The 14,413-nt window shown below is 43.2% G+C and overlaps 1 protein-coding gene and 1 long non-coding RNA gene across 7 annotated transcripts in view; one reads left to right on the top strand and one right to left on the bottom strand.

Moving 5' to 3' along the window:
• Nucleotides 1-1,292, top strand: part of CACNB4 (calcium voltage-gated channel auxiliary subunit beta 4) — a 107,805-nt gene extending 106,513 nt beyond the window's left edge. For 4 of the 6 annotated variants that reach the window (XM_075511389.1, XM_075511387.1, XM_075511388.1 and 1 more), the window contains one exon: nt 971-1,292. In XM_075511389.1, coding sequence (XP_075367504.1) covers nt 971-1,231 — 261 coding nt within the window. In that variant the 3' untranslated portion in view covers nt 1,232-1,292. The remainder of the gene's footprint in view (nt 1-970) is intronic. The other 2 variants (XR_012777007.1, XM_075511390.1) reach the window with 2 other exon arrangements.
• Nucleotides 1,113-14,300, bottom strand: LOC142414308 (uncharacterized). Its single transcript, XR_012777009.1, has 4 exons — nt 14,281-14,300; nt 5,013-5,185; nt 2,257-2,357; nt 1,113-1,241 (listed from the first exon to the last, which is right to left on the bottom strand). It is a non-coding gene; the product is annotated as an uncharacterized LOC142414308 (long non-coding RNA).
• Between the last annotated feature and the right edge of the window lie 113 nt (nt 14,301-14,413).

Genomic DNA, 14,413 nt, shown 5'->3' with positions numbered 1-14,413 from the left:
CAGAACTGAGAGGAGCAGACGATGGTGTCTGTGCACGGAAACCTGAGGCCACAAGAGTGCAACCATCGCGGCAGCATTCTCTTGGCAAGTACAGGATCAGAAGAATGACATTGGGTGTGTAATCTAGAGAAAGACAAGTATCGACCGAGTTTGTTCTGAGAGTATGGATGGCTATACTCTTGAGAGGTTTAATGTGTGATGACAGCAAACAAAATATTTTTCTTAGGCTGTTTCTTCGTCGTGCCAGTTTACTGGGAAAAAATATGAACTAATTTTGTTCATGTGACAAATGTAGCACATTATCATTATGGGAACGTGAGGATAGCAAAGGCTAAACCTTTAATTAATAAATTATCTTAGAAAAGGATTTCCTGTCAACATATTTAAAATATTTATTATGTTTTAGTTGAAAGAACTTGTTAATGTCTAATCATTTTAGCCACCCCATAGCTGCCTGGTTAACAGTCCATCATTTGTTTGGTCATATGAAGGTTTTTAAATAGGGCTCAGAGCTGCACCCTTTAAAAAAAAACAAACAAACAAACAAAAAAAAACCAAAAAAAACCCCAAAACAAAACCCCGAACAAACATCTTCAGATGTTTTCTAAAACCATAGAAATCAATGCTCAAAATTTTCTAAGCAGAACAGAAGCATGAATGTTATGTTCATGATCAGAGAAAAGTGATAAATGCTGAATACATCAGCTCACTTTTCATGCTAAATGGCCTGTAATATTGAACAAAGTGAATACCATAAGGTACCCATTGCAATACTGCGTTTGGTCTGCTTTCAGCTCTAGGAACCAGACTATCCTTGTAACCCATTCCTGTAGCATACAGACTTTAATATAAAATGAATAACACAAAAGTGGATGGATTCTGAAAGACCTCAGAATAAGTCTCAAAACAAGCTAAAAAATGTAAAATGCTCTTTGTCTGTATTAATGCTTGGATTCTTTGGCACTCGTAGAGCCAGCGTATGAGGCACAGCAGCCATTCTACAGAGAACTCTCCAATTGAGCGACGAAGTCTAATGACCTCAGATGAAAATTATCACAATGAAAGGGCTCGGAAGAGCAGGAACCGCTTGTCTTCCAGTTCCCAACACAGCCGAGATCACTATCCTCTAGTGGAAGAAGAATACTCTGACTCGTACCAGGACACTTACAAACCCCATAGGAACCGAGGATCCCCTGGAGGATATAGCCATGATTCACGACATAGGCTTTGAGTTCAAGAACCTGGGGAAAAACAGTATTCATCAGTTGATAACTTGCCATAACGTAGTTAGGGGGGAAAAAAAAAATCATCTTAATTTGGCAGATGTAACGCGGTTATACTGAAGTTGCACTCTGCTGTCATTTGATGTTAAGTAGGGGGCAAAAAAAAGTTACCATGCCCTTATGTTTATGCCCGATCATATAGGTTGGTTTTTTTGGATTTTTTTTTTTTTTTAGTACAGCATTTGCATTTATAGCCATACTTTTTCTTGTCGTTAGATATTAGACACATCCGTTTGTAATTTAGGGTACTTATCAAGGCACTTATAAAATAATTTCCGGTGCTGGAAATTCCAAATGACCAGTTCCAGTTGGAACCAATTTATAAACCAATTCCTGTTGGAATTTGGGTGAATTGACTGGAAAGTCGACTTGAGCATGTTGCAATCAATTGAAAAAAAAATAGAAATGAAAAATCTGAAAATTACAAACCACTAGAAGCCAGAAAGTCAGCTACAGTATTTGTTTGCTGGAAGCTCAATTTACATTTAGAGTTAGAATAAAAGGATTTATTCTAACTGCTTATTTCCAGAATGGCTTTTTCAGACAAACCAAATGTAAACTATTGAGAGTGCCAAATATCACAAATTATTGCAGCAGTTACAAAATACTTTCCAGTTTGAAATTATTTTTAGACCTGGCATGAATGTTGCAGCAAAATGATTTCTTTTGTTTAGCCAGTACTGACATTTTTGTTGCGGTCAGCAGTGATGAACTATGACAGGATCAGGGGAAATAGAAACAGGAAAATGATCAAACTTACTAATAGTTTGTATGGTTAGAGGCTGAGAATAGTCTTTTTTTTTTCCTCTCGTTTACCTGAATACAGCTAGTAGTCCCCAAATGGAACATTAGTGGATAGATACATAATATTTTTTCTCCCATTTTTAGTATTCTGCCTTTTTAAATGGAAAACAATACACTCTTCTTACCCAGTATGTAGAGTACCGACATTCCAGTACATCTGAGTACCTACCTATACATTACATCTTTCAAAAATCCATCTTTGAATGTCTGAAAATTCCAGCATCGCACAAGAACTCTCCAGAAGATCAGTTGAAATTTCAGTAACGAAATCTGAGGGAAGGGGGCAGGGTTAAATACTCGTAAATGATGAACATTTAAAATAACATATTGGTTGGACGTAGCTTGCAATAAAAATAGAGTATCAAAAAAAAATCTGCTCACAGTGAAGTTGTAGAGCTGACATTTTTCATTCAAAGAACTATGATAAATCTTTGGAGATACTGCTGCCTTACTTCCTCACAATCACTTCTTTTCACCTACTGAGTCTTCAGTTTCTTTAAATAGATAAATTTATGTGATTGGACCTTATGTCTTACATGATCAGTGAAGCCTTAGATCCAATGTGGTTGAAAAGTTTGCTATAATTGACCGTTTTGTACAACCCACTAATGTCTTTAAGCAGAGACTCCTGAAATTCCCCACTGCACGTATTTTCTAAAATTGACAGAACTATGCTGAACATGCATTTTTTTTTAATGCAGGTTCATGTCAAAACTATTTTTTCAAAAATGAGGATCATTAACTTTTATATTTGCTTATTTTCTTCCCAAAGCCTGCTAAAAGTAGGCTTTAAAAGCATGTAGCACTAAATTAATTTCCTGAATATTGCGGTTTCTTCTACTTTCTGGACCAGTTAGCAAAGATCACTGGTATTTTCTACCACCGTTGAGTCTGGTTATCTTCTTGACGTTAACAATGAGAAAAGTAATTCATCTCCTATCTGGTACAACCAAAAATGATGTACATCTCTAGCAGCATTAAAAGATTGCGGATGCATGATGAATTTTTTAAACAACTTCACTGCCTAAAAGGCAGCCTTCAGCACCACTAGATGATTTGAATGGGCCAGTTACCAAGAAAAAAATGAAAATATCTGCATCCATTGGAGTAACAGAGTTAAGAATGGATATGACAGACCTGATCCCGCTTGGTTTTCTCAGGCTGAATGCCGGCAGATTCCAAAAGAGCATTTAGGCTGAGAAAGCACTGCAAGATCTGGTCTGGGAACGGTAGCTTCAGCTGCCTTCTCTAATATTTTCTGCTATAGCACAGTGGAGCATTCGCCAGTAATTTCTACAAATCTTTGTTACATGTACAGCACACATACCTGCATGAGAAAGAAGGCATTAGGCAAAACATTTTTTCTATAAGCTTTAATAAGTTTCTTGTTTGTGTGCATTAAAGTATTAATTGCAAAGGATGCACTGAGATGTATAAACCTAGATTAGACAGCTGTTTATCTTTATTCTGTAGTAGCATTAGGGATCAGATCATTTAACTGCTTGAAGATAGTTGCATTTTAATGGCAGGTAGCTGCAAAGCACCTACATATATTTTCTAGTAAACAAGGTTACTTGCTTTATCATTTCCTAGACAAAAATGTCATTTATTTCTAGAGCCTTTTGGAGCCTCGTTTTTAAGTCTTCCATGTCATGCTAGTAAAGGGAAAGATCCACCCAACACACATGCACAAATTCCATCACCTGCAGCATCTGAAGTGCCAAAACTCCTTTCTTTGTTCTAATAAAAACAAGCTTGTGAGGGAAGTCATGTATTGTCTTGAACGAACACACTGAGTTCCTTTATTATGTGGGTTTAAGTTTACTTTAGTCTTGTACGTAATTAGTTTACCCTCTCCTCTCCCACTGCCCGTTCCATTTTAATATAAGAAATCAGTTATAAGTGATCCAGCAGGTCTCCTTGCTTGCTGGGTTTTTTATTCTTTGAAGATAGATATATCTTGAAGTACAAATATGCCGAACATGCTAATAGATTATTAATTTATTCTAGATACAAGCTATGGGAACTCTTTATTTTAAGAAGTAAATTATTTTTAGGAAACACGGTAATCAGTAAAAGCTGCAATGTTGATCAGGACACGTTAACTCATAGTATTTGTATTAGAACTTCAGCAATGCTAGCCAGCTGTATTGTGATTTATTATGCAATGGCGCTATATAAAATTGTGAAGTTCATGTATTCCTGAATGAATACGAGTAAGCCTAATTTTCCAGTCCTCATCCCATTTCTTCTTGTTATTAAAGTATTATTAAAGAGCAGAGCTCTGTTCCTAAGCTCTGGCTTATACAGAGGATTTTTAGAAATGTTTATAAAAACTTTTTTGTTGTTCTTGTTGTTGTTATCAGAGTTTTTCATTAGGACACTTTTGGATTAATGAGAATTTAGCCAATACAGGTGATAACAACAGTCTTAATATCTAAAGATAATATATGTCAGTGCATTCATATGTTTGTGAATGAATTAACGAAGTATTTGAAAAATCTTGAAGCCACTTGAAAGACAATTGTTAAACTTTTAATTTGAAATACTTTCTCTTTGGCAAGTTGTATTTAACAGATATACAGGTTCTTTTACTAGTTCCATAGATGAACATTTATCCCATGGGATGTGCAACTCACAACCAATTATGTTTTCTAACTGAGTATATTATGAAATTATGTTTAAAGGAATGCAACTAAAGCTGTTCTATATCAAATTTTGGTTCATAAACAGTGGGCCAAATTAGATGATCATTTTCTAAACAGGTCGGTCTGGCAAAAATCAGTTCCTCTGCTTGAGAACTGATAGCGCAGTATGGCCCGACACCTAGGTGTTATCCTGAAAAATCATCTTGCCATGGAAATAGGTGGCACCCCGATTTTGTACGTGATGAGCAAGAGCAGTTTCTGAAGCGAGTGCTGCTACCTCTTGCTGATCACCCTCTTCTCAGCTGCTGGGCCCTCAGCCTGCTTCCAATACCATGTCTGTTTGGCTTAACTCTGATGGACCCCGGTCAATTCAGTGTGCTTGGGATTGGCGGTAGCTCTGTGGCTCAGCAGACACAGTTGCCAGTGATCGTACTCGGAGTGTTGGGTTTGCTGCAAATAGAAAAACGTTTTACTGTGTTTTCTCCAGGTTTGAAAGCTGCTTCTGAAGTTGATATTTGGGGGTTTAATCTTTTGTGCTCCTTGCTTTTAAAATAATGTTTAATACGTCCTTAAGAGAGTGACAATTACAAAAAGGAGGAAGGGTAGCTGTAGGAGTAACAAGATGACGGTGGTTCCTCTGGATGTGCATAGACCCGGAACTTCAAGTTCAGTTTGACTGCAAATCTGCTGAATTCAGCTTGGTCTCAGTACCGTAGACTTCTCTGAAACGCTCCAGAATCTCCTATCTTTACTGACATTACCATTCTCAAAATAATATTGCTAATACTATTACTTCATAGTATACTGATTTGGGTAAGTTAGGGCTTTCATGAGTCATTTTTTCTTCAAGAATGTATTAAATGTGTCCTCTGATATATTTTGTTTTCCAAGTTCAGTGCTTATGAAGCCTGTCCTTGATTCCATGGTCTTCATTTTTTTAAAGCAAAAATAATTGGAGACCACAAAAGAAAAAAAATCAAATGCATATTTTGTAAAAGACCATTTATACAGATCTCGTTTTGCTCCTAAAAATCTGTATTTTAAAATGGGGTTGTGTTACCCCAAGTGGTATGAATACAAGTTTGGATACATGGGGTTCTGCTGTCATGTATTTTGTTGCAGCTGCCCCTCATTCCTTCAAATAGTGGTTCTACAAAGAGTAACAAGACTGCGACGTACTGTAATGTAGCCACTTTTAACTCTGGGGGAATTAAGTTCCCACTATCTTTAAAATTATGCCAAAAGAGAGTATATTATTTGAAGAGTCATCATTTGAATAACCTTTGTAAAGATTGTTACTCAAGTCCAATTTATTTTATATAGAAAAATAAAGGTATGCCTTTAAAACTAAAGGGACACTTTAATAATGTTGTAAAATATATGTAAGGAATTAACTTGGAGAAAGAGTGAAAATGCTACTTAGTATTGAAGTTTGTGTTAAGATCTCTTTCATTATTTGTGGAATCCGTTTAAGAAGTCAAGAGAAATATTGTAACTGAATCCATATAGAGAATTTGGAGAGAAGGCAAAAATCATTTAAAAATGTTACTAAGAGTGTGTCATTGCCTTGTTCCTTTGAAAGCGGTGAAACTGGGAGCAGCATTGCCTTGGTCTGGGTGATGTCTAGTAGACCTGCCTTTTCCCCTCACATTTCTTGGCAGCGAGTTACTGTCTGGACTGGATCTTACAGACACCTACTGCTGGGCACAGTGTTTACTACTGTCTTCTCCGAGAGTCAGTATTTGCAAGGTCTGACCATAAATGTCACATACTGATTATCACATGCCTTATGAATACTTCCTGAAAAACAAAATGTAATTAAATTTAACGCCACAGTCCCCTTTGATATTAACTCTACTCTGTATAAGCAGTAGAAAATCCATATAGTGAGAAAAATGTATTGTACAGTACAGAATAATCTATTTTGCCAATGATGTAAAAACAGAGAAAGGAAAAAGAAGCACATTTGTAATAGCACAAATTTACAATAATTCCACTATTGCATTTGGCATTGTATTTTTGAAAAAAAAGGGGTAGATATTTTGATCCAGCATCAATGGATTTATTGCATTTTTGATCAGTTTAACTTGCTGCCTGATACTTCAGCAATTTACTTCTCAGCCTTGCACTTTGCCTATGTGATTGATTTTTCAATAACTTGTATTCCTTCCATGCTAATTAATGAAAAAAAGAGAACCTTTTAAAATTAGAAAGTCCACTGCATTCATTTCTGCTAATTTCCTCCTCAAAGCTGAAATGACATGAATAACTTTGAATTTTGGCCAATGTGTAGATTTTGGCATATGACCGATGAATATATCACAACTACCCTAGTAGCCCAAGGTCTGGAATGAAACACTCCCAGTAAATAAGTTCTTGGGGCTACAGAACTACTTGCTTTCGTGTATGGGGACGGGGAGGTGGGGGAGAGAAGAATGTTACACCGTAAGAGCTGTGGACGAGTCCACCCAAAACTTCCACTGATATTGCTGAGAATTTAAAACGTAAAGTAAGTGTAAGGAATGCATGCTTAGGCCCAAGGTGTATTTACACGTGAAACCCGGCCGATTCTCTTCTCATGCACAGAGAGAAAGTCAGTGAGGTTGTACACGAGCGGCATAGGAAGAGAATCAAGCAAAGTGCAAATTGTCTGTACGCGTGAGAAAGAGAGGGGTGAGGAAAGAGGAGGAAAGCAGTCATTCGAACTGCAAACTACGGACCTTGGGCTTCTCAGATCCCAGAAAATCTCTGTTTCTCACCCAAACTGGTTCCCAGTGATAGCTTGGCAGTGTTACCTCCAGCCTCACTGGGAGCCAGTTCAGAGTCACACTGGTAAAGACATTACTGCCTTTACTAAAAAAAAAAAAAAAACAAAAAAAAAAAACAACCCACAAATTTGTGTTTTCTGCTGATTTGCCCCTTTCTGTTTTTACTTCTATAGATACTGTATGTGTAGCATTCTACAAGGCATGCTGGGTAACATATACTATGCAAATGTGTACAGTGTTGCATGCTTTGCTCTCCCTCTGCTTTTAGTGGCTTTCAAAGAAAAAAAAAAAAGTGTTGTTATTTTTGTGACCAGAATCATTTAAAAAAGAAAATGCAGACTGCATGCTGATAGTATCCTCATTTCTATGGATTTGTTTTATGGAATTTAGATGTACAAAAATGAACTGCATTACAATAACTTTTCTACAATAAATGAAAAAACTACAAACTGTTTGGAAGTCTTTTAAGTCTCTTTGTATTCTGCAGTCAAGATTGGGAAAAAGCTCAGAAGAGTCACTTGAGAAAACCATTCAGAGCATTGCGGTATTTTTATTGTTTGAATTTATTGTTTATTGATAGCTTTTGGCAGCAGCTTCACGTGTTAGCATTTTTAGTAAAAATTAATGAGACTCCGAAGAAGAAGATGCATCTGGTCTGTGAAATGAACGATGCTTATTTTTAAATCTATCTGCTCTTAAATAGCTGCAACTCAGAGGTACATAAATACATATAATATCTCACTATTCCATCGGGAAGTAAAATACTTTCAGCCAATTGCTCAGTTGAAGGATTTTCCTGAATGTTAATGGTCTTTGGGTCTGGTCCTCAGTATGATCTCGTATTAATTTAAAATTGGTTCCTAGACAGAAACAAGTATCGGAATGATGTGAGGTATTCAGGATTGAATGAATAATTAAAAGAAAATTAAATACAGTTTATAGTATCTTGAAAACAAGAAAGGAGGGAAAGATGCTACCTCTAGCAGAGAGTTCCATGCTACCTCTTCCAACGAGAGAATATCAGGAGCCAGCAACCTAACAGAGATGCTGTCATCATCAAAAAACCGGGCAGTACGGTGCTTTCAGACTCCTCGGTACGGCAGCAGGGGACCAAAGCGGCTGCGCGGCAGCACAGGGCCGTGCTGAGCCCACCAGAGCAGTAAGGGCGTTGCTGGGTTCCCTGTGCTCCTGCCCTTCTGGGGTTCGTGCCGGAGGGGAGAGCGGTGGTGGCCATCGGCCGGGCTCGGGCACATTTCACCCATTGGGACGTTCCTCTCGCATCTCTCCGGGCCTGGTGGTGCCTGTGATAACCAGTTGGACAGTGCGCTTGCTTCCTCAGCGTTTCTGTCGGGAGTATGCCTTGGAAGGACACAGATGCATTTACCAGGTAAGCTGCATGTTGCATGTGAATTAACGTTGGCTTTTGCGTATCTAATGCATGTGCAGGGCTTTTAAAATTCTGTGTAATTGAATTATCTTGCCTAAGTGTTCAAAATCGGATATAAGCATGCGAGTTTTAATCTAAGCTGTTAATAAAGAGCTGAAGGTCTTTCAATAAATATAACATAGCAAAAATACATTATTTTGTGTGTTTTCCTATGATTCTAGAAGTTCAAAGTTCATAAGCCACGTATCTTGTCTGCCTTCTCCACATGTTTGGGTTCTTCTGTGTAGAATTATTTTCCCCTCCACTGGTGAAATCCTACCGTAGGCAGACGATGGGCTTCTGCAGCACAGAAATGCTCGATGACCCACTGCCTGCCTTGCTGTTGCTTGGAACAAAACATACACAACCTGAAAAAGGCTTTTCAAATTTCCAGGAGGAAACTCTGTAACTGTGTTCACGATAAGCCATGTCCATTTGAGTGCTGCTTAGAACGCTTCCCCCAGCAATGGGGAGCCCAACGTTAGCGTTAGCATGTAAAAAAGCAGTGCTACAATACAGGTGTGTGGGGTTTGCATGGCAAGGTTTTGGTAGCGGGGGGCTACAGGGGTGGCTTCTGTGAGAAGCTGCTAGAAGCTTCCCCCATGTCCAATAGAGCCAGTGCCAGCCGGCTCCAAGATGGACCCGCTCTTGGCCAAGGCCGAGCCCATCAGCAATGGTGGTAGCACCTCTGGGATAACGTGTTTAAGAAGGGGAAAAAACCCTGCACAACTGCAGCCGGAGAGGGGAGTGAGAATATGTGAGAGGAACGACCCTGCAGACCCCAAGGTCAGTGGAGAAGGAGGGGAGGAGGTGCTCCAGGCGCCAGGGCAGAGATTCCCCTGCAGCCACAGTGCAGAGCATGGTGAGGCAGGCTGTCCCTGCAGCCCGTGGAGGCCCACGGTGGAGCAGATCTCCACCTGCGGCCCGTGGAGGACCCCATGCCGGAGCAGGTGGGTGCCCGAAGGAGGCTGTGGCCCCGTGGAGAGCCTGTGCTGGAGCAGGCTCCTGGCAGGACCTGTGGCCCTGTGGAGAGAGGAGCCCACGCTGGAGCAGGTTTGCTGGCAGGGCTTGTGACCCCGCGGGGGACCCACGCTGGAGCAGTCTGTTCCTGAAGGACTGCACCCCATGGAAGGGACCCACACTGGAGCGGTTGGTGAAGAACTGCAGCCCGTGGGAAGGACCCACGCTGGAGCAGTTCGTGGAGGACTGTCTCCCGTGGGAGGGACCCCAGGCTGGAGCAGGGAAGAGTGTGAGGAGTCCTCCCCTGAGGAGGAAGGAGCGGCAGAGACCAGCAGTGATGAACTGACCACAGCCCCCATTCCCCGAACCCCTGCGCCGCTGAGGGGAGGAGGTGGAGAAACGGGAGTCGAGCCCGGGAAGAAGGGAGGGGTGGGGAGGAGATGTTTCAAGATTTAGTTTTTATTTTCTCATTATCCTACTTTGATTTGATGGAGAATAAATTAAACTAATTTCCCCAAGTCGAATCTGTTTTGCCCATGACAGTAATTGCTGACTGATCGCCCTGTCCTTATCTCAACCCACGAGCCTTTCGTTGTTCTCCCCAGTCCGGCTGAGGAGGGGAGTGACAGAGTGGCTTTGGTGGGCACCGGGCGTCCAGCCAGGGTCAACCCACCACATGGGCACATCTTCGTTTTAAAGACCACTGGGTGAGCATGGTAGAGAACACCCACACCTGCAGTTCTGAAAAAGTAAATTTAACTTTGGAAGGGATCGTGTGAAAGAGTGAAACCGGTGGAAAGCCTGTTTTTTAAGTTCAAAAGGCATCTCCTCTGAAGCTGGGAGTTTGTAGGCTTTATCACCACAGCAAGCCGACCGAGTTCCTTTTCATGTGAAAGCTTGGCCAGGTGGCAGCTGAGCCAGCCATGGAGCCATGCTCTGTCCCCACTTGGGATGGAGAAGCCTCCATATTGAGATGGGGAAGCTTCTCTTAAGATGGAAAGCCTTACTGGGGACGGAGAAGCCTCTCTGTCCTTGAAGTCCTGAAGTCCTCTGGACATGCTCGTGTTCCTCAGAACTGTCAGCATTACACAGTAGAACTTTCTGTCATTGATAGTCCGTGGTACCGGCTTTGCTCTTCATGCCACATTGTCCCCTCACCTGATCATGGCCTCCCTTTTCCCTGTCCACGCGGGCACTTACCGCTGGGTCCATTTTCCCCCTCCTCTGCAGGCTGGCACACCGACTCGCTCAGTTCCGCCTCCCCCTGCCTTACTCGCTGCCTGCTATGCTGCTTTCATCTTTCCACATGGTATCTGGCCCCCTTCCCGTATGACACGCTCCTTTCTTATTTCAGAGGTTTTTGCTGCTTGCCTCCTAACAGCTTTTATTCTGACAGTGGCTTCTTGCTTTTATTTTCCCTGCTGCAAGATTGGCCCGTTGTCGAAGCAGCAAGGCCAGTAGCAATCTGAGCTGCTTCTGTCTGTGGGCTTTCATGCTTTCTGTTGCCGTGAAGGGGAATAGATGGTCCTTAACAGTTGAAGAGAATAAATATCCTGATAATAAACTGGCATGTTACAACTTTAATAGGATAAAAACAAATCATGCACAGCACTAGTAAGGGATCTGTAGTCACCCAGGTTTAAAATAACTAGATGTAATGTATTGTCGTCCATGGTGTTCGTGCTTTGCACCTTTTCCAGCACTAACAGTAGCGATGCACTACCAGCTACCTAATATAGCAGGGAAAAAACAGTTAGCCCAGACACCTTCCAGCTAGTCTGTGAAACCTTCGTTTGCTAAACAGTTACCAGCAGTCTGTGGAAAAAAAAGTCTCTTAATATGAAGGCTGTTTGATATGAAGGTTTTGGCCCACTGTTTTAGAATTATATAGTTCATTTTTAACCTCAAACATGACAATCAGCATGATTTTGCAAAAGTAGCGATGCTTTATCATATGTAAGTGCAATGCACAAATATCCTTCTGTAACGGCTGGAGTTACCAAGATTGGTGTATTCCTCTTGGGACAAGCAAGGATGGCTGCAGGCTGAGTGCAGTGGCTTCGGAGGAGCTGACGGGGGAAGGCGAGGGAAATCAAAGCATACAGCAGGAACCGTCCGTCCCCGTGTCAGAGCTGCAGCACTGGGACGGCATGTGGCTGGCAGGTAAATGAAGCAGCTCCTCAGATCTGCTACACTTTCCGCAAGTTCAGCATTCAGCCTGCGGTGGAATTAATTATTCATCAGCCGACAATTATCCCCCTTTCTGCCGTACCTCAGCTGAGAATTTCAGATGCATACGATTCATTTCTATTCTTAGTTCTCCTGGTGTGAACAGAGAGCAAGCCCGAAACCCGTGGGCTCGTTCCAGGGTTAGGGAGGCTGCACAACTACGTGAGAGGGTAGCAGAATTCAATTAAACCATTTATTTTAATTCTTTAAACAGAAGAGCATTGCCGTTTTTTCCCCCATGTAGGTTTTTTTGATAGATCCTGTGACTTACTGAAGCAACTTCTACAAAGCTGCAGCTGGTGCCCCTTGGTCCTGCCACATAACACCCCCTGACTACCAACAGCTTGCCTGTACCCAACAGCTGCAAAAATGGAGTGATGTTTTTACAAGATGAATGAATATAGGGTATATTTTAGGACTAGGAAAGTATTGTTGAGATTTCATCTCTGGCCCCTCTGGTAGTGAAATCATCGTTTAAGACATATGTGTGGCAGCTTGGTTTAACCTGTTGTGGGTTGACCCTGGCTGGACGCCCAGTGCCCACCAAAGCCACTCTGTCACTCCCCTCCTCAGCCGGACCGGGGAGAGAGGATACAACAAAAAGCTTGTGGGTTGACATAAGGACAGGGAGATCACTCAGCAATTACTGTCAAAATCATGGGCAAACCAGATTCGACTTGGGGAAATTAGTTTAATTTATTCTCCATCAAATCAGAGTAGGATAATGAGAAAATAAAAACTAAATCTTGAAACACATTCCCCCCACCCCTCCCTTCTTCCCGGGCTCAACTTGACTCCCATTTCTCCACCTCCTCCCCTCGGCGGCACAGGGGTTCAGGGAATGGGGGCTGCGGTCAGTTCATCACTGCTGGTCTCTGCCGCTCCTTCCTCCTCAGGGGAGGACTCCTCACACTCTTCCCTGCTCCAGCGTGGGGTCCCTCCCACGGGAGACAGTCCTCCACAAACTGCTCCAGCGTGGGTCCTTCCCACGGGCTGCAGTTCTTCACCAACCGCTCCAGCGTGGGTCCCTTCAGGGTGCAGTCCTTCAGGAACAGACTGCTCCAGCGTGGGTCCCCCGCGGGGTCACAAGCCCTGCCAGCAAACCTGCTCCAGCGTGGGCTCCTCTCTCCACAGGGCCACAGGTCCTGCCAGGAGCCTGCTCCAGCACAGGCTCTCCACGGGGCCACAGCCTCCTTCGGGCACCCACCTGCTCCGGTGTGCGGTCCTCCACGGGCCGCAGGTGGATATCTGCTCCACCGTGGGCCTCCATGGGCTGCAGTGGAGATCTGCTCCACTGTGGACCTCCACGGGCTGCAGTGGAGATCTGCTCCACCGTGGGCCTCCAGGGGCTGCAGTGGAGATCTGCTCCACCGTGGGCCTCCAGGGGCTGCAGTGGAGATCTGCTCCACCGTGGGCCTCCAGGGGCTGCAGTGGAGATCTGCTCCACCGTGGGCCTCCAGGGGCTGCAGGGACAGCCTGCCTCACCATGCTCTGCACTGTGGCTGCAGGGGAATCTCTGCCCTGGCGCCTGGAGCACCTCCTCCCCTCCTTCTCCACTGACCTTGGGGTCTGCAGGGTCGTTCCTCTCACATATTCTCAACTCCTCTCTCCGGCTGTAGTTGTGCAGGGTTTTTTTCCCCTTCTTAAACACGTTATCCCAGAGGTGCTACCACTGTCGCTGATGGGCTCGGCCTTGGCCAAGAGCGGGTCTGTCTTGGAGCCCACTGGCACTGGCTCTATAGGACATGGGGGAAGCTTCTAGCAGCTTCTCACAGAAGCCACCCCTGTAGCCCCCCGCTACCAAAACCTTGCCACGCAAACCCAATACAGTCCCACGGCCGTGCAATCTACCTCTGGCTCCCTAGAGAATACTTTAAGTTACAAATCCTAACACTGAAAATACCCGTTGCTTAAAGTTGCATCCACCACCGCTGTCACTTAAAGACAAAACATGACCGACCCATGTAAAATTAATAAAAAGGCCCTGAGGCTGAAACGTGCTGGGCATTAGCCCTGCTAGACAGCTTAACGAAAGGGAAGCACCGCGGCGTTTCTCTGTTAAATAAAGCAGTACTTTGCTCAGGGAGAAGACAAATGAGGGGAAACATCCCACACCTCGTGTCTAGCCTATCACACAGAGGTGTGTATAACCTAGTTATTACCTGTTTTTTTTAAATCTCTGGGCGGGAAGACCTAAATGCGAGCGGCTCCCGTCGGCGAGAGCCACTCGCTGAGGCGGAGTCGCGTAATGGCGGCTGCGGCGGCGGCCCCGCCTCCGTACGTCACAGCGCCGCG

This window comes from Mycteria americana, chromosome 9 (assembly GCF_035582795.1).
Source record: "Mycteria americana isolate JAX WOST 10 ecotype Jacksonville Zoo and Gardens chromosome 9, USCA_MyAme_1.0, whole genome shotgun sequence".
NCBI lineage: Eukaryota > Metazoa > Chordata > Aves > Ciconiiformes > Ciconiidae > Mycteria > Mycteria americana.
The sequence above is the reverse complement of the archived record's forward strand: the minus strand, read 5'-3'. Positions and strand labels throughout refer to the sequence as shown.